The sequence below is a fragment of the Choristoneura fumiferana genome, chromosome 2 (assembly GCF_025370935.1).
Source record: "Choristoneura fumiferana chromosome 2, NRCan_CFum_1, whole genome shotgun sequence".
NCBI lineage: Eukaryota > Metazoa > Arthropoda > Insecta > Lepidoptera > Tortricidae > Choristoneura > Choristoneura fumiferana.
Genome location: NC_133473.1, coordinates 6,580,598 through 6,601,600, shown reverse-complemented (window position 1 = coordinate 6,601,600; position 21,003 = coordinate 6,580,598). Strand labels below are relative to the sequence as shown.

The window sequence follows — 21,003 nt, the reverse complement described above, 5'->3', positions numbered from 1 at the left end:
ACGGAAGTACCTAAACACAAAACGAATAGAAACTCTACAGACGAGACCCCTCTTAACTAATGACAGCTGTCAGGTTACTATAAGTTTCTCAGAAAAATGATTGTACTGCAAAATTATTTGAACTACACATTCGTATGCCGTCATAGCGAATTCACCGAAAACAATTCAGGGCGCTTAATAGGGTTGTGAAGTTAAACTGGCCTTTTCAATACAAATGACGATATCGGTTACCGCCTCCGAAGCTTAACTGACTGACCAATTTTCGATATGTCGTCAATGTAAACGAAATCTAGGTTTATAAGTACGTTTTGCTTTTTAAAAAAATAATTAGGTAAAACACTTAATGACCGAAAACAGATCAACTAATGTATATATAGGTAGGCACCTAGGTAGCTACCAGTTTTTTTTCATTAAAAGTGTACATCTATAACTATCCGATAATTAAAAAAAATAAATTGGTCCGATTTGACACTCGTATCATAAACTACTACGGACATTTGCGATAAAAGATCCGGTTTAAAATGTTATCAAACACATTATACTTGTGTATACATTGTACACGTTTACAGTCGATAGCTTACACTCGAACGCACTACAAACACATAAACAAGGACAGGTACAGTATTATATATTATAATACTACTTTGAGGATCAATACATATGGATATGGCATGTTTTATTGAGAGAATACTTCAATGAGAGATCCAGGCGGGGACCTTCATCAATTTCGCTATGATTTCTTTGGTAGACAATATGGAATGTCAATATGGCATGCGCCACGCGTAAACAGTCGTGCTTGTATTTGTGGATTACTTACTGGTTTGTACTGTGGTGGAGTCAGAAGTTCAACTCATGAATTTAAATTGGCGTTCAAAGTGATATGCAGGCTAATCATCGGATGCAAGCACTCGCAACTAGCGCTTGATTGCCCATATACGTTAATTTCTTTCTTATATAAGTTAGCCACTGCTTTTGTTATATTAATAATTATTTTACTTAAATACTAGCTGTTGCCCGCGACTCCGTCTGCGTAGAAGTATGAAAAATATTTTACATCCTATTTTCAGACCTACCAAATATACATAAAAAAATCATAAAAATCGGTCAACCCGTTTCGGAGGAGTTTGGTTACAAACAGTGTGACACGAGAATTTTATATATTAGAAAGAATTACCTGGTTCGATCAACTTTTCCCTGTACCGCGTTGCCATGGTTACGTCCCCTGGACCACTCTTTTAAACCATGAGTGTCTCCATGTTTTCTGTGGTTATAACTCACAGAGCGTAAATTTTTGTCGTAGTTACTCGTACAAGTCCATTATTTAATGGACAATCTCCTAAGCACATTAGTAGCATATATCATAACAGTTGTTTTAAGAAACTCTGTCACTGTTGTCTCTTGTACAACGGGACAGAATAACAAACAAGAAAAAGTTGATCGACCCAACTGGAAGATACCAACTAATAACTGGAATTTTGAAAACACCACAAAACATCTCAAATAAAATAGGTCGCTTTTATGTTCTATAATTTTTAAAATACATCTTAACATCATAGAAGCAATAGAAACAAGATAATCGCGAAAACTATTTTTTACCTTTGACCTTGAATAATTTTCGACGGGATTTCATGAGACTTTTGAGATGACTTTTAGAGCGCCAAAATGTTTCATTCTCAATCCAAGGTTGAACACTAATTTGACTCGACTGTAATAACATTCTGCTCAGGTATTTTCCATACGATCATCATGAATTTTTAGGATTTCGTAAAATTACGGAAATTCTATTTACTGGCCATACCCAAATTACCCAATGGCTAACGCGAGTGACCAAAGTACCAATACACGTCTTTATTTCCTTTCGAATACTTTTCTTTAGGTAGTTAAAGTAGGAACGGTCAGGGGTGGCAGAACTTCAAATCTATAAAGACAGGTTAGGGCACATATTTGTAAGGTACCTAAGTAACCATTATCGGGGCTCTTATCTCGGGGTCACACTCCGTTGGACACAATGAACACAATCACAATTACGTAACGAACGAGATTCGGTATAAATGAAATAAAAAAAAACATTCAATTAAAAAAATCAAAACCCGACTGCCTTAAAAACTAAAAGGAAGAAAATAAGTCTAGTGGTCTAGAACTCTGTCAAGAAGCTCATTTAAGGTTCAACAGTCGGGACCCGTTACCAAGATTTTTTAAGCTGGTTACGGTTTGATAATAAAGCAGTTAGCCGTTATAGTTTTCATAGAAAGTTTGATATATTTACTACCATTCTGAATTTTTTCAAATTTTTCCTTTTCCTCGATTTTAATGAAAATTTGCACTTTAAAGTTGAATATTTCGCAAACAAACCACTGAATCGAAAAATCGTCTTAGCAAACAACTAATGGTTTTCAAAGGCCTATCCAACGATTCCCCACACTATAGGGTTGGATGAGAAAAAAAAATCACCCTACTTTACGACTATGGTACTCTAAAAATATATATATTTTTTTTATTTATTGTACCATTTTGTCGGCATAATCTACATATATATTCGTGCAAAATTACAGCTTTCTAGCATTGATAGTCCCCGAGCAATGCCGCAGACGGACGGACAGACAGACAGACATGGCGCAACTATAAGGGTTCCGTTTTTGCCATTTTGGCTTGGGAATCCTAAGGTTTCTCTTCCTGTATTTCAGCTCCATTTCCTAAAAACTAAACCCGCACGAAGCCGGGGTGTTGAGTGATCACCGCATTAAAATCTGTCGCTTAATTTGAGGGACGAACAATCGTTCTACTTGTTTTTTTATGTGAAAACGCATGTTTTAGAGTTTTCTTGTATTTTTCTTTCGTACCTAATAAGATAGGTAGCTAATAACAAGTTAGGTACCTAAGTAATATCACCTCATCAACGTCAACGTTACCTATAGGTAGGTACCTATACTTTGTTACCAATAGTTTTTTTTACTTTCGTAAAAAAGAAAAGTATCTATCTATCTAATACCTTTAAACGAGAAATTCTTGTGTATATATATTATATATAATCAGAATCTCGGAAACGGCTACAACGATTTCGATGAAAATTGGTTTTTGGAGATGACAAATTTTATTAATCTAGCTTGGTCTTATCTCTGGGAAAACGCTTAACGAGTTGTAGCCCGAGCAAAGCTCGGTCACCCACGTACTATTTTTAACCCCCGACGCAAAAAGAGGGGTGTTATAAGTTTGACTGCTATGTGTGTCTGTCTGTCTGTATGTCTGTGTGTGTGTCTGCCTGTCTGTCTGTGGTATCGTAGCTCTTAAACAGGTGGACCGATTTGAATGCGGTTTTTTTTAATTAAAACCAGATTTTCTAGCGATGGTTCTTAGACATGTTTTATCAAAATAAGTTCAGCTGTTTTTGAGATATTTAATACAACTTGAGGTATTAAACTTTGAAGTGACAGTCGAGGGTTTTCCAACCTTTTGGTAGTTATATATAACAGGAATGGCAGCTAGCACGTTACGACCATAATTTACAATGCTTCACTTGTTATGATTTAATGTTTTCATATGTTGAAACTAATCACTGCAACTAATTTTCGTTCACTTTGCCATAATTTTGACGTCTGATTTACGTTATTCAAACTTGGCCTAAATCTTTGATCGTAAAATAGGTAGAGGCAGGCCTCGTGATCAATAAGCAAGTCTTACCTGAGGCATTATATAATTACATTAAATCCACAGTGAAGTGGAAAAACTGTGTAAACACGTGGGGAGCGGTGTGGAAAAACGGTCAAGATCGAGACCGTCACATTATACCAACAGTTATTTGTGTATTTCTCGTTTTCATTGACAGAAACAAGATGATATTAACACCGATTAGTCAATAAATGAAGTAAAAAAATAAAATTAACTTTATTAACTTTTACAAAGGTTGTTCTTATTTTAAAATGGTTAAAACCTCACATTTAGTCGTAACTTGTGTCAGAAACTCTTTAAATTTTGTGTAGGCTACTTACCTTCTAGGAAACAAATGTCACTATCTGAAAGGCTGTTCACATAGTAACAAATTTAAAAATAAATTTACTCATAATAATATAGGTACCGATTGAGTATGCTTGTCAATATATTTCTAGAAGGCTTAAGGGCCTTCATAGAACCATAAACATCAAAGATATTTCTTGAATACGATTCAACATACCATTAACTTCTTTGCAAAAGTGGTGCACTTTTATAGCTTTCCCATCAAAGCGCTTTCATTAGAAGAAGAAAGGTTAGGCTTACGGCTCAGTAAAATGAAAGACATAAACTACTTCATCTAAAAGGCTTCAACACTACAGCAATTTTGCACAGATACAGGTCTCTACTTTCAACTTTCCCCGATTGACTTTACACCCTTTACCTACTTAGATTCACTTCATTAAATATGAATTGCAAATACTTATTCGCTTTCTGTGTCTGGTGACACTGCCTTCGTAACTGAAGGGCTCCAACAAAAATAAACAGCATGTTTAAGACAATGGTCTTCTGAACAAGAGTTCCATTACTACGCATAATGAGTTTGTGGAGAAAATTCCGATAGTTCGGACAATAATCTATCCTTTTTTCGTCTTGGTATAATAAAGTTAAACAAACATTTTCCTATTGGCCTAGCCAATGAGTCAAGGTATCGCCGATACTGTTCCACCATTCAGAGCCAGACAGACTAACGAAGAATGACAATTGTTTCAGTGGTAGCTACTCTCTAAATTCGTGTGGCGGCTGGTGAGAGGAATGCAAACGAGCGCGCACGGCGCGCCTTTCACACGCGAAACGAAATGTAAAACGTTTGATTAAAATCTGTAACGGATCGTGTGGTGTTTGAGTGATTCGGTACTTTCAGACACTTTGGAAGACAAATTAAGATAAAAAATTATAAGTCTAACATCTACTGCTAAAAAATGTAAAAAAGTCACTTTTTGAAAAGTATTTTTTCCTTTGTCGTACCCACTCAAGACCCAAGTTGTCTACTGAAGCACGCTTAAATTCATTGCGTGATCTGTATTATCCGGCCTTACTAGTTGCCTAATATGGAAATACCCTAGTCTTGATAGACAGACAGAGAGGTGGACAACGAAGTGATAATACATTATACTTATGGGGAGTTTCTTTTTTCCGTTTGAGATACCAAACCGTTAAAACCAATTCAAATCAACATTTCTTTCATTCTAATGAGAACAATAATGTCACGAGATGGTTATAACGTGCAGAATCCTCGTAGCTATAACCCAAACCACAATGTCATTTACAGGCACTTGTGTCAACATCTTGTTTTTGAAACGATACCATTCGATACATTGCGCGTGACGCAACCACTCCATAAGTATATTTACGCAATGTACTCATTGTTTCACTCCACAAACAAGAGTTGTGAGCTACACTATACTCTCGTTATGTGAAATCTTCGAAGGATAATGTTCGAATCAGTCTCGCTCAATCACCAGTCGGTTCAGAATATTATTTTAGTTAAGTTGGTACTTAAGCAAAATAAACCACGTCATTCAATAAAGCATGTAACAAAATCAATCTTAAGTCGCCGATAGAAATTTGATCTCGACTGACTTCAGTAGGGCAAGTCTGAAAGTTTTCATTATATCGAATGACATCCTCATTTCTGCGAGTATCTTTAAGACACTTTGTAAAAGAGGGATCTGTTTAATAATATTGTACCGATAGGTACAAACGATACAGCACTGTCTGTGTCTGTTCAGAAGACAATTGTCTTAAACATGCTGTTTGTTTTTGTTCGTGCCCTTCAATTACGAAGGAAGTATCACCAGACACTGAAAAAACGAATTAGAACACTTAACTCTACCATATTACAGCGGTGAATGAGCATCGCTCGGCTGTTTTGAATAACAAAACAATTCAAACAAGGCTTCACGCAGATCGTAAAATACTACAAATCTCTGATTCTGAAAGTTTATTTGCTGACAAGAGACAATGAACTAAAAGAATTTCCTTGCTCACCCGCGACCTTACGATAGCTAAGCTTATGCAAAATATGCGTGTTCATGCAGTTCCTCCACCTCCACACTGTAAGAACACACACAAATCACACAAACCCATCTATCACGCGTTTCGAACTCAACCAGAGCTCATCTTCAGAGTGACACAACCGTACACCATGAAGTACACCATAAGTTCGAAACGCGTCAGTGTAGTGTGGTGGTGGTGATAGATGGGTTTGTGTGATTTGTGTGTGTGGAGGTGGAGGAACTGCATGAACACGCATATTTTGCATAAGCTTAGCTATCGTAAGGTCGCGGGTGAGCAAGGAAATTCTTTTAGTTCATTGATATGGACTTCCGCAAAATAACGCCTGATTCAATAAATTAGACAAGAGACAATAAATAGGTAATACATTTTGACAATAACTAGCTGCTGAGAGTTAGATGCAGTTTCAGTTAAGAATTTCTTGTATTCTACTCCTCCAAGAATCAGCATCATCATCATCTCAGCCGTAGGACGTCCACTGTTGGACATAGGCCTCCAACATAGACCTCCAGTCGCTTCGGTTGGCAGCGGCCTGCATCCACCGTGAACCCGCGGCTTTAACCAGGTTATCCGTTCATCTCGTTCCAATCGTGTTCTCGTTCTCGTCCTCCAAGAATAACACAGCAGAATTCGATTTCTCATAGACAACATCAATACCTACATATATATTATGTTACCTATGTTATTCATTTATTCACATATCTGTGCGATGACTTAAACCCTCACTTTTATTTCATTATGTTTGAACAGTACTTCATATCATACCGTAAATGTAGTCATGATTAAAATATGAAACTAGTTACTATAGATATCATGTCATGGCAGTCGGAAACTCGTTAGCCAAGACAGGATCTATTTTTTCATAATCTAGGCCATATGCCCTACTGATTTATTATTCATGAATGCAGATTGTAGACCAAATTGAATTTACTGCAAAACCTTTGCCCAAAGGCGAGACATAGTTGCAGCTAGGCGTAACCCGAGGTAGGTCAGCGGGTTCTGGTCAGAGAAGAATGTTTTAACTGACGCCAAAAAAAAGAGGAGGTTCTCAATTATTTGGAATTTTGATGAAAAAAATAATGAATGATATTCTTAGACTAGCCGTGGTGGCCTAGTGGTTTGACCTATCGCCTCTCAAGCAGAGGGTCGTGGGTTCAAACCCCGGCTCGCACCTCTGAGTTTTTCGAAACTCATGTGCGGAATTAAATTTGAAATTTACCACGAGCTTTGTGGTGAAGGAAAACATCGTGAGGAAACCTGCACAACCCTGCGAAGCAATTCAATGGTGCGTGTGAAGTTCCCAATCCGCACTGGGCTCGCGTTGGAACTATGGCCCAAGCCCTCTTGTTCTGAGAGGAGGCCTGTGCCCAGCAGTGGGACGCATATAGGCTGGGATGATGATGATGATTCTAAGACTACAGAAAAGCAATAAATAATTAAGTTTGATGGCAGACTCTGAGATAAATAAGAGCAGTTCTAGACGTCTTAGTAAACAGTGACTTAATTTTTTTTTAGATTTAGAAAGAAGGTTTAGATTTAGATTTAGAAAGGAAACGCCTTTGAAAAATACAGCAAATATTTAACAATTAGCAAGGACTATGATTATTTATACTCCATTTATTTTAACAATTGAAACTTAATGGTGAAAATTAGCACACATTTTTAAATGAAACAACAAAACTATTAAATTGTGTTAACTTCTGTAATAAAAACATTATAAATCAAATACCGCTAATAAATGTACCTGTAAGTAGGTATTTTTAGTCCATTTGTGTTTGAAATACCGAGAAACATGTGTTACAATTTGACCGTTAATTTAAATCTTAAATTAAATGGATTATACATTCTTTTGGTATCATAAGTTTCAGTTACTGATTTTTTTTAAACGTTTTTCAATAAAATGACTCGTCAAGATTGTTTACCTTATTTCTAATGCTAAAAAAAAACGAAGTATAGATGTTTAGCGAATAATAAGACGTAAACACGATTGACGCAAAGGCCATCTCGGGGAAACCATCATGGTGGAACGTTATCGTGTCTTCAACTGTTTTCTGAAAAACAAAACGGGAATAAAAATATCTTTGCTCAAAACATACTCAAACGCAGCAAAGCCATGTCAATAACCAAATTCTTCATAGCACGTGTGAATTAAAGTTTAAGTATAATAATGTGTGAATTAAAGTTTAAGTTAAGCATAAAGTTTGCCCTAATTTTAATTTCTGCAAGCCTTGACTATGACATTTCTTTTCCTCAAAGCTGCCTTCCTTCATCTGGCAAATCAGTATTGTTTTCTCCGGAGTCTGACGTCGTGCAGGTTAGGAGAACGCGCGGTGTTGTTCCCGTAAAGGTAATTCAATTACTATTGTAATGCCGGCACGCCGGCAATCTGCTAGGGCTGACAGTCACATATCTGGTAAGTACTACAATTTGCTATTGTTGGTATAATTGAATATGTTGATACAGGGTGTGAACAGGGGACGAGTAAAAAGAAGGGAGATCATATAATAAGCTCAAAAATTAGCTCATGGTAGTAGTTAGTTATTTTTGTATAATTTTATCTCAACGATTTTTTTAAGGATGAATTGATGGCTCTTGTTTATTCACCTAGTTATTTAAAATTACGAGTCTACCTTATTTCCTATAAAGTTCATTTGACTCAATTGGTCAAAATAAGTAATGATTCATTTGGTTTAATGCGATTTTCACTGAAATTATCAACTTCACAGATTCTTATAGTAAAATAAACCTAACCTAACTTAAATCAATCTATATTACATGATCAAAAAAATGCCTAGATATCTAATAGTTTCACTGAGAAATCTATTATATCAAATGAACGATTTTGATCAATTATGCAAATGAATGGACATCTAAAATACTTAATATCTGCATGCATCTCACCGCGGCATTTTTAACCACCGATGCAAAAAGAGGGGTGTTATAAGTTTGACCGCTATGTATGTATGTCTGTGGCACCTTATCTCTTAAACGGGTTAACTGATTTGAAAACGGTTTTTTTATTTGAAATCAGGTTTTTTAGCGATGGTTCTCGGATATGTTTCATCAAAATCAGTTTAGCCATTTTTGAGATATTGAACTTTGAAGTGACAAAGTCGGGGGTTTTCCAACTTTTTGTTGGTTAGGTTATTTAAACAATATTGTCGATGGTTATTTCAGATAACCCAGTCCCTGCTGTCCAGTACCTACGTGGAAACCCGTGTCCAGCATTATTTATGAGCGTACTTTACGAACTGCGTCACATGAATGCATTTTGTGTTCTAGGTCAATTCCAAATCCGGGCATTTATATCATTTGGATTTCTGTTTGCCTCCTTAGCCGCTCGCGACGAGCCCTTAAGAATCAACTGCTGACTTTTTACGTTAAATAGATTTAGCATTGATCTAATAAGTTTTTATATCAGTACCGTCTCAGGCGCTTATCCGAAGTACTGTTATTATGCGTTTTGTTAATGTTTACCGCGCACCTTAACGGTAATGCGGGTAATAGTGCTAATAAGTAGTCGAATGTGCTTGAAGATTACGTATCACTTACCGTTAAGGTGATTTTCCACCGGCGAGGCGAGACGAGACGAGGCGAGACGAGAATTGAAATTTGTATGGCGGCGCGCGAGAATGCATACAAATTTCAATTCTCGTCTCGCCTCGCCGGTGGAAAATCGCTATTATTCATAAATTTGACGCTCGTTGGCCATAGTCCCTCTTACCATCAGCTATGTCTATGTCAAAGTGAAGAAGATGCTCAAAATATGTAAACACGGCCTAATATTTTATCTCCTTTCGCCTGCAGTAACAATCCTCTGCATGCTTTCTGCATCCCCACTGGTATCCGGTGACCTTAAAAATCCATTGTTTTGAACAGTGCAATCCCGCCGCAGTGCAATTCAATTTCCAATAAGGTCTCCCTATATAGACTGTAGTCTTCGAAGGTCTTCGTCACGCCAAGGGTAAAGGCCACTTTTTACCCGACTGCCCGAAGGAGGATTATGTTTTGGACGATAGTTAAATAAGTTATTTTTTGCCAACAAATTTAATGATAATCACAGAGGTACGCAAGCAAGATTAGCCCAGTGCCAGACAAACGCGTATAGTCGCAAGAAAGAATTGCCCCAGAATCTGTTAAGTGAAAAAGGCCCTCATAACAAAAAAAAAACAACAATTTTTGTTCCGTCAACTAACTTTAAATCTCATCAAGTTATTAGCACAAATATTGCTAACTGATTTACGAAGGAAGATACACAATTTCATTTTGCGTGTTTTAATAATATGTAAGTACATAAGTTGATGTTTAAGGGTTGAGTAATCATAGATATAATATTTGATATAAATGAAAATAAATTAATAAATAAAGAATAAGATTGTATAATAAACCTAACCTAACAAAATGCATAATATTAAATAGAATCAATCATAATCATAGTCCACTTCAGCATTAAACAAAATTTTACAGTTACATCAAATATGGTTAAAACATCTTTCTAGTCGCACTCGGTGTTCAAGTGAGCTGGTATTAATATAAAACTTCCTGTCTTATTTGAAATAGGATCCAGTAGAAATTTCTTAACACACACGCGATAGGTATTTACTAACAATAACAATCAAACCTAAGTATTTCTGTACAACTACTTCAAATAGTTACCCGTTTGTATAGGTCTCCTGTTAATGATTTTGAATCTAAATTAAACCTCAAGTACCCAAGTAGCCTCATAACACCAAATTACCTTTGAAAGTTAATTACCTAGCGTTATGTATTAATACGTGACAGCCCCAAAGGACAGGCAATATTTATTCAACTATCTATTATAATAACAACAAATCATAAACCAAATTAGCGATAGGTATCATCACATAAATTACAATGGCCCACAGCAAAAGGAATGAAGATTACTTATGTGTAGTTTCATATTCAGAATTGTCCCCGTTTTGATTCAGCAGTACTTAATATGTATATATTTTTTTATTTTATGAAATGGGATGGGATGGGATAGCTCCCATCCAATCTCATACTAGCGTACATCACCAGGTGGAAGTGAGCACCAGAGGTGTGGCCACAACACGATTCCCACTGTGTTACCTAATGTTTTTGCATGCTCTCAGTAATGACAAGTATGGTAAAGCTTCTGTTTAGTAACTCCAAGAAATTGTATTCGAAATCATACCTAACTCAGGCTTCTCTCGCTGGGTTGCCTAAAGGAAATCTATACTCCACGCCATTGGTAAGCCACAACATATGGACACCTGCTACTTCAGAGAATCGCAGGAGCATTACCAGCCTAAACGACTAAGATAGACCTCAGGAGATAGCAAGATCACCGCCAATCTTAGTCTTCACGCCGCAATACGAATAGTGCAAGCAGTGAGATGATGATGGCGATCCGGAATCCATGCACAAGTTGTATCACCAGCAAGAACTTAGCCCTAGAACTAGTGTAGTAAGAGTAAGACTGAAGTGTGGACGCATTTAAAAGCCGGACGTTATACTTCCCTTACTTAGGTGCAGTCGTAACTAAAGTAAAATAATTAATGATTATGCATATGTCCATAAAACTTTACTATTATAAAGATGGCTCCAACTTAAGCGGTATTAAAAAGGTTTTCCATTACGACGATGCTTGAGTGCTTTCTTTTGCGTTAGAAATAATTGCTCATCCGGAGAGCCTTTTTCAAACAGCCTTGTTTTAACTTAACCTTGCCTAACCGAGTACAGAAGAGTCTGATAATTGTATTTACCATATCACTAGGCGTGTGCGGTTATGATTCATTAAGACTTATTAGACATAAGTACCTTCCTAATTAACTCACTCACGTGAGAAGTACGACCAAAGGTGAGAATTCTGAAGTCGGGAGAAAGATGTTAACACTGCCACTAAATTTAACCTAAAAATGTAGGCACTTTATTTACGAATAAATACCATTTGCGTTATCTCAATAAGTCAGTATAGGTACCGATCATGTTAGTACCTAAGTCAATAAGGTACCTACGCAATAATAATAGAGCAAGATTAAAAACTAAGCAATCATAATGAGTACCTAAAAGTCTACTATATAAATAAAGCTCCGGCAGCAAAACTTGTTTGGGCCAACCCACCACGAGCAAACAGGAATAATTTACCAATTCGAGCAGATAACAACTGCCATTTAGATTTCCTAATTCTTCCACCCATCACTCTTGACCAGTTATGAGCTTAAACATATTAAGAAAAAAAAACGCACGCCTCGGGCCCCCCAGTTCAACGCACTAGGTCGTCGCACCGCGGTAAGTATACCGTACGGCGTTACCATAAGAAATACGCCCGGCCAACCAAGCCAAAACTGGAAACGCCGCGGCGAGACCAAATCACGACGCGCCAAATGCCTTCCTTACGCAGCCGGCTGTCTACCATTAACCAGCAAGCGTGACGTCACCGCATAGCAGGGAAATCAAGTTGCAGGTGCCTGGTCCTGAGGTCTCAATGACCTCCCGAAAAGGGGGATTTGATTCTGTTTTGATGAATTTATTAAAAACAAGAACGCATCGCGTAAACAAAACAAAAGATACCTACCTACTGCAACAACATGAGCAATAGTAGATTTTTCACTTTCCAATTAGGATCTCCTACATTTTATGAGGCCACATGCCATGTTATCTTCCGAGGACAAGTCAAACGTGTATTAAAATTTTCAAAAGAAGAAGTTCACACAATGTTAAGATCACTAATGTACCTCACCTTATTATGAACTTGACAGTTCAGTTCAGACCCAGACAGTCGCTTACTTGTACGTCTTGTAACAATTGTCAACCGTCTAACAAGGTTAAAACAAATGTTGTAACTCAAATTAACAAGGAAAATTTCAAATTTTCTACTCTCGCAACAAAGTGAAATAAAATATTATCAGCCATAAAAAATCTGGCAGCGCATGATCAGTAGCAAAAAACTGTTTACCGGTGAGTATGCAGCAAGGTATTGCGTAGGTTAGACACATTTCTTTGGATCCCCTTTTAATTTTTTGTGCGGCGTTGAAGGTTCATTGGTCAGAGGTTTTTTATTTCGCTACCTGTAGACGCACCTTCGTAACAACAGTTAGATAAGCGTTAACTTTCAAAGCATTGATTAAAGCTCGCGTAGAGTGAGAATCAAATAAGATATATTAGGAATAGTTATAACTAAACGAAACGTAACGAAAATACCATTCAAAACTGATGTAAATGTGCTGAATTTGAAATGCAACTAGTTTTCTTTTACAGTTCTAAGCCTTGTGAACTGTTGGAAAATTTTATTTGAGCTGTAATTTTTGGTTTTGTAGCTTTTGGTAATTTTGTACTTAGATGAAGGGATGTTTGCCACTTTCTAAAGATATAGATAGTGACGTGATTTAAAAAATATGTCTCCTGGTAATAAGAACGGCTGAATAAAACAGTTCAAACAATGCATAATATAATACAGAAGAGGAGAATCTCAAAGGTGCGTAAGGAAAACTGCATTATGGATGGAAAGGCAATTAGTGCGCCTCAATGTTATTGCTGCCGATGCGGATGCCGTGTTTGCGACTACTTATCATTCTCGGGCTCCGAGCATTGCATCGTGAGTCGTGTAAGTCAGTGCTTACATTATGAAGTATTTCATACAAGATCAGGTAGGTATCTACAACATAGTAGGATTCGTAGAAATCATAATAAAATATAGTCTCTCACATTGTGCAGTCGTTATGCTCAAAATCGGTTCACTGAGCGCGACGCTACATTGGAACATTTGGAACCATACACATGGCCTTAATTTCCGTATACGTAGGTACGGTCGGTTCCCTAACTTTTGTATCCACTTTTTCATACTAGTTGCAAAGAAAAGTGGTACTTATGGGCCCTCACACAAAACCGATGCGATGCGATGCGATGCGATGCGACTAACGATGCGAATTGCTGTGATACGATTTCGTGCGGTAAACGCAAGGTCTAAGGTATCATCGCATCGCGATTTTGTGTGAGAGACCGATGTTAGGGCACCAACTCCGACTGTACATAGAGTGTTAAAATAAATAATGTTGAAGCAAGGGAAAAACTGCTTTCTCTCACTCGCTGCAGTCGGGTAAAAATAGAAATGAAATAAGCAACAAAACAATAGACATAGCACCTAATCTATGAATTCTAATCGAAGCTTCCGTGGTTGTAAATTGTAAACAGCTGGCGTCAAGTAAACCGCGATAAGTAATCTTACAGTTCTCTTACTACATAAGTAGATGATGAGCAAATCCCCTGATATGCGGTTATCGAAAAACGATAACTGCGGGTAATATATTCTTGCAATTAGCATCTGTCGGAAATTCCTATTCCAAAGTGCCTAAGTGAAAACCCAGCATGATTGTAATCTTGAAACTTAAAATAATAATGCATTTTTAGTAGGTATGTAGTTTTATCGATTTCGCGCGGGAATATTTAAATTTTTCGGGTTGAAATTCTCAACCCGGAAAATAAACTTGAAAGTATTCATCTATCGAATAACATTAGTAACATAATATAACATTCCGGTTTATTTTATACACTAGTCTAGTGGTTGTTCGGTAGGTAGGCACCTATATACATGCACAATCTCCATGCAGTTTCAAAATTCGGGCTTTAGAGTAAACACGATTGTTTTGAAAGTTTGCAAAACTAGTTACCTACATAGGTAGGTGACCTTCAGTATATTGAGTGAGACTATACCTACCTACCTACATTTGAGACGGTGATAATAAGCATTTTTATCAGCGTACGGTTTAATTATAATACGCTATGCCTACCTCACTAATGTTATTTATTATCAATGTTGATAACACCGAACACCAACTTAGTATGCGGGATCGACATTTTAATTTACAATCAAATTGAAACACTGAAGCTAAATCGAACCATCAAACAAACGGCAAGTTAGCATTTCGGTATCTCATTAAGTCGATTGTTACCCTATTTACAAACGTTGAAGCGTGAGTCAATGGCTGAGCATTTATTTTCTTATTGCAGGTACCGGAGTTGATTACAAAACAAGGCCGGCTGCTCTATTTGTCACTGCGACCGTTATCAGTACAGTCCGCGGGCGACTGGTTATCCGCCCCTCTCGACTTTCACAGATCTACTCGACTGATGCGGTGCATTCTTTCACCGAATGCAACTTTCCGCGATTTCACCTCTAGGCGATAAGTGTGCGATAACAAGGTCGACTTACCGGGTCAATGTCCGCATCCCAGACGTCCTTAAGGTCGTTGGAGATGTCGAAGTAACTCTCCATGACTGGGCCCGGCGGCCGCCGGCGTGCCCAACTGAAAATCCTCACGAACCTCACAACACAACTGTCTCGCAGTCACTGTCTCTCCGGAGGTGCAACTCTGGAAAGAATGTAAACTACACCCCGGTTGGCTGGCACACGTTTATAATCTCACGGAACACTGTGCACCATCACAAGTTTAAGTTTCACTATCGATGGCCATTTGTTTTTGCAATAAAATAACTTTTATGAAGTTTCACTGCACGCGAGGAATGTTCCGGCAAGCATCCGGGCGACGAGAGGCATGCGTCCGCGGCGAGGTTCGGCCGGCGAATGCGGAGTATCGCGCGCCCGCCCCCCTCCCTCCTCCCACCAGCTACTAGATTCCCATTCATAAGTTGATAGGGGGTAAAACGTGACGCCGGTGACATTAGGGGACTACCCACACTGGGGCACGTTGCCTGTTGCATAATACGGACCCTGGAATGGCGAAAGGGTGCAAACGCGTAGGCGGGCTGACCGGAACAATTTTGCAAAAACATCGATTGTTACAGGTTTGGTTTATTAAATAATTTAACAGATCCTTATTAACATTGTGGTAAATACGTATAAAACATTTATAGATATATGACAATGTAACTATTAAAATCGTGACCCGACAAAACGTTCTTACAATAAGGCCCTGTCCGCATTGCGAATTTTTTTCGCGCGGTTTTTTTCTCGCAATTCTGTAACACACTGAATCTTATACGAGTATCCGCACTGGCGGAAAAAAGTCGCAAAGAAATTGAATGTAAAGCGCGGAATATAATTTGCGCGAATAAATATCGCATATTAAATATAATGACCCGGATAACTCACGTCACACGTGTGTGTGTGCGCGTGTTGCAGCAGCCGCTGAGTCGCGTTGCTCCGAAGACGAAGGGCTACGGATTAGCCCGAAACATGTCGAGCTAAACTCGATTTAAGACATGAGTTATCCGGGTCATTATATTTAATATGAGTGAGTCTCACGGTAGTTTCATGTTCAAAATAAATATCGCGCGGAAAAAATTCGCAATGCGGACAGGGCCCAAGTATCGGGATGATTTTCATATTTTTCCACGAATGAGGGCTATCGTTTTTTGTCTCACTAGATGGCGCACTGTTGCGTGAGGTTTTTAAGTATGGATTTCAAAGTCTGTTATTACGGGCGTGAAAACAAAGTTTAGATTAAAATCATATTTAATACACCTTAAACCGTACCATAAAAATATCGAGCATACCACAGTGTTGCATAGTCCCCGTTTTGTTCGGGAAAAAGGGAGGACAAAAATTTCCGAAAGACAAAACTGTCTCAAAACACAGACATTTATTGCCTGGAACGCATATTTGCCATAATTAATTTCAGATATTGCAAATATTCACAAAATTATTCTAATTCTAAATAAACCCGCGTAGCTCACCCAAAAACTATGAGATTTGACATTTCGGAGACCTGACGCTATACTAGCGCCTCTAGTGGCGAATTCATACGCGATAGCCCTCATTGTACATTAATTGGTTTTTACATGCCTTTAACAATTATGAATACTTAAGTTAATAAAATAAAAACTATTTCAACATTTTAATCTCATAATAAAATTAATGCCTACTCGTAATACAATTATTTATACATATACTTATTTATCACATGAATATTTATCCTAACTACATTTTAATATAAAAAAAATGCCAAAACTTATTTATGAAGGTAGCATATCTGCCACAGCGGAGCGTGCAAAAATATCTGACACGTCCATCCGGCCCTAGAAATAGAGTCGTATCAGATTGTAATGCACGCTTGTTGTGTCAGATATTAGTGCTGGTGACTGTACTATCGAACCATCTGAATCGTGACCCACTATGAAACCTTTATGTACAAAAAGTCGAAGTGACATCGCATTGCTTGACAAGGGAATTCATTATTTTTAATTACTTTTAAAAGACATTATAATAAGGTAAATTCTACCCAAAAATGCACACAAGTATCCAATGCATCTGCTTAAAATGCATATTTTGGAATGCTTGGTCGTCACATCATTTTTATGAAATGGGGTTTCGAAAACGTGAATAAATGGGCTATTACTTACGAGGATAGCTTTGTCATTTAACTAACAACTGTTATATATAACTAAATTGAGTAACAAAGGGCATTCGATACCCCACCCCTCCTCCCAGCCCTCTTAAATCTTGTTACCTAAGGAAGAGCGGTGTCGCCCAACACAGGCAACTTTTTCTTACTGGGTGGCTCGATCCCTTGGACCTTTTTAAATTTGTTTTCCAAGAAATAAACAAATTTGTATTTGTATGAAAAAATGGTATTTAACACTATTTTACCAGCTTTTTACGGTTCTGAATACGAAATGTGTGCGTTTTTACCAAGCAATCCCTTTTAAATGGTTATATTTCAAAACATATTTGTATGTAATACTTCGTTTTTTTAGCATCAGAAAGAAGGTACTGATCTTGACGTGTCTTTTTATTGAAAAATAAGCCACAGCAAATATGTAACAATTAGCAAGGACATTATGATAATTTACATGCTTTGATATCATAAGTAATAGTTACTGCTAATCATGTATTAAAATCGGACGAGTAGTCTTGATGCTACGGTGGAACATACGTAAATACGAACATACATAGACTGCTAATAATATCATCATTCCTTTGGCTTTGCCGTAGTCGAGTAGAAAAACAAGTATACCATTTTGAAACACTAGACATATTATTTTCGTAAAGCCGAGTTTAGACTTGCAAGAATCGTCGTCGTGCAAGTTGCATTAAATCACGAGGCTGTAAAGCCAACGAGTTTGTAGTGGTCAATCGAGCGCCGCAATGTAATGCAACTTGCACGATTTTTCTTGCAAGTCTAAACTCGGCTTAAAAGAAATGGATGACTATCGGCTCCGCGGCAAGCCAAGGTGGAGATGGCGGGGTGACCTGAGGCGTTCTTGTCTAACACAATTGGAATCACAATCGTTTTCACCACTTCTCTCTGTCACACGGTATAAGACGAGAGACGAAAGAGATGGCGAATGCAGTGGCGAAGCGTGGGTATCAGCCGCCCGGGGCGGAAGAAAATTTTGCCGCCCTCTTGGTTAGATTTTAAAAAACTATAGCAAGATGTCATCATTGAACTGTTCAATTGTAGATAGATGTAGAACGGGGATTCCCCGATTTCGTCACAGTATAAGTAATGGAAAATTTCGTGCTCATTATTGGCAATTTTAATCGGTCCGAATCGTAGGTGCGATAAAACTGTTACATATATTACTATCTATTATTAATCGGTTTATTTATAAATATTATGCAATTTTGCTCCCCCCCCCCCCCTACGCTACGCCACTACGTAAATGCAATCGCGAACGTCAGTGCGTTAGACAATACGGCCTCTGAACGCGTTCTCCAGCGACTGGGCAGACATAAGTGCAGACTGGGCGAGTTGGAAACCAGGGGAGAAACCTTTGCCCAACAGTGGGACATAACCAGAGACTAATAAAACAAAGAAAATGTGCATTTTTAAATAGAATGACCAAATTATATCATGTCAATACATCGCATGTTCCAATTAACTTTATACGGGAACGTGTCAAAATAAATACAATAAAAACAATAATGGACAGAATACATAATGGGATAATGGTAATTTGATATAAAATGATTTTCGGTGAAACAAATAACTCTACAAACTTTTATGATCGATTGATTTAGGTTAGAAATAGGATAGGTTTATTTTATAACAATATTCTGAAAAATGGACAATTTCTGAGAAAATTGCATTACCTGATCATTATGTATTTCGTCCATTATTATTTTTAAACTTTACGTACCCCCTTTATACACACACATGATTTAATAAAAATGTATGTTCCGAACATGTCTTATTTTTTCTATAAATAATTTACCAGAAGCCGCGCGCCGCCGCAGGCGCATATAATCATAGTCCTTCGAGCCGGATAACAATATCGCAAGTGAAATCTTTGATAACAATAATGGAAATACCTAGTATCTAGTCTTTTGATTGATTGAAAGTTAAATAGCAATGTTCTTAGTATTTACATTACAATAAGTGGGTTGAATATGCCGATTGATTATGTGTCCAGTTTGATAAAAAGAAATCAAAGTATTTTATAATTGCTGCTTTATTTGTTCTTCTCGTATAAGTAAAATATATCTTTATTATTAATACATGCATCGAAAATATCTTAGCAGAAGTATTCCAATAAGACTATGCTAAAGCAAGAAAAGATTATGTTCAATAAAATGTTTACTTACTACTTACTGTTTTATTACTGTGATAGTTATAAGATTGTGGGTTGGAAGTGGGACAAGGATAGAGCGTCCTACAGCCTGCCCTGTTTTTAGGGTTCCATACCTAAGTCGGCAAAAACGAAACCCTTATAGGATCACTTTGTTTTTCGTCTGTCCATCGCTCAAAACCCTTTTTCTCAAGAACGCGTGGAGGTATCAAGCTCAACTTAATATCAAATACTCAGGTCTACTACCACTTGGAGCACTGAAAGTACCTACCATGCTTTTAAGTTAACGCAATCAAAAGCTATATTAAAAAAGGTGTAGTTTCGGTCGAATGCGCGATATTCAGCCGAATACCAAATATAACACAAACTACGGTCTAAAAGACTGAATAAAGACCTATTCGTGGCGTCTCTAGTAGCCAACTGTATTACCTATAAGTATAAAACTGAAATTGATGTCAAATACTCAAGTCTGGTCATCAATAAAGCCGGCATTGGGTATAGAACATAAGCTATAAATGTATAATCGTCACAATTTTGTCATAAGTAATATTCATTACAAATTTATTATTTACTTATTTGCAGTTAGTTGGTCTTGCATGTCTAATTTCATCCATTTCTAGATTGTCTTGAAATTTGGTACGGATATGTAGTTTTGATGACAATGACTACAGTCACCAAATTATATATAGTCGGAGGGCCTACTCAGAAATTGGTCGTAGTTATGCAAACAGGAACCAACCCACACCTCCCCCAAAAGTTTAGACAAGTATGCAACAAGTTAATAAAATGCACCTTGTAGCGCGAACCTTATTTTGATTTCAGAACGCAACCTGTGCCTTCTCGCTCGCTCGGCATCTCTCTCTCTCTCGCCTAGCAACTCCGAACGGTCGCACGCGCGCGCCTCGCGAGCCGTAATTTTGTGTATAATTTATTCTTGTGAACCCAAATACTAACTAAGAAGACGTTTAATTATATATGCGAAAAGATAAGAAGACGTTTCCTTTTGTCCTCCATCGACAACCTTCTATCAACTCGATAGAGTGCATTATAGTAACTTGTTGCATACTTACTTATCTCAATACTAGGGGGTGTGGGTTGGTTCCTGTTTGCATAACTACGTCTAATTCGAAAATCGAAGTTCGTATCGTACCGTCCCTCTCACTCTCGTATTAAATAGTATAAGTGTCAGAGGGACGGAGCGACACGAACTCCGATTTTCGAATTTCGGAGTAGCCCCGCAGCGTGCATTAATTATTTTTTACAAATCTTATTTAAACAGTCAACACTATTTAAGAAAATGTAAAAATGAAATTACCAACAGGCACATCTAATATATAAATATATAGTTTTTTTTATTTCAAGTAATAATCACATTTAATCTAGCAGGTAACCAATTTAACGACCACTGCAACCATATAATTAAAAATTAGAAGATAGCCATGTCACCGTTTCTTATTATTTTACGAGTTTGAGCAATCTTAACACCAT

General features: G+C 37.5%; 1 protein-coding gene across 1 annotated transcript in view; it reads right to left on the bottom strand.

Annotated features, from left to right (window-relative positions):
• The window catches only part of CrebA (Cyclic-AMP response element binding protein A), a 141,702-nt gene extending 126,141 nt beyond the window's left edge, over positions 1–15,561 (bottom strand). The window contains exon 1 of the mRNA XM_074106519.1: positions 15,197–15,561. Coding sequence (XP_073962620.1) covers positions 15,197–15,259 — 63 coding nt within the window. The 5' untranslated portion in view covers positions 15,260–15,561. The remainder of the gene's footprint in view (positions 1–15,196) is intronic.
• Positions 15,562–21,003: the final 5,442 nt, after the last annotated feature.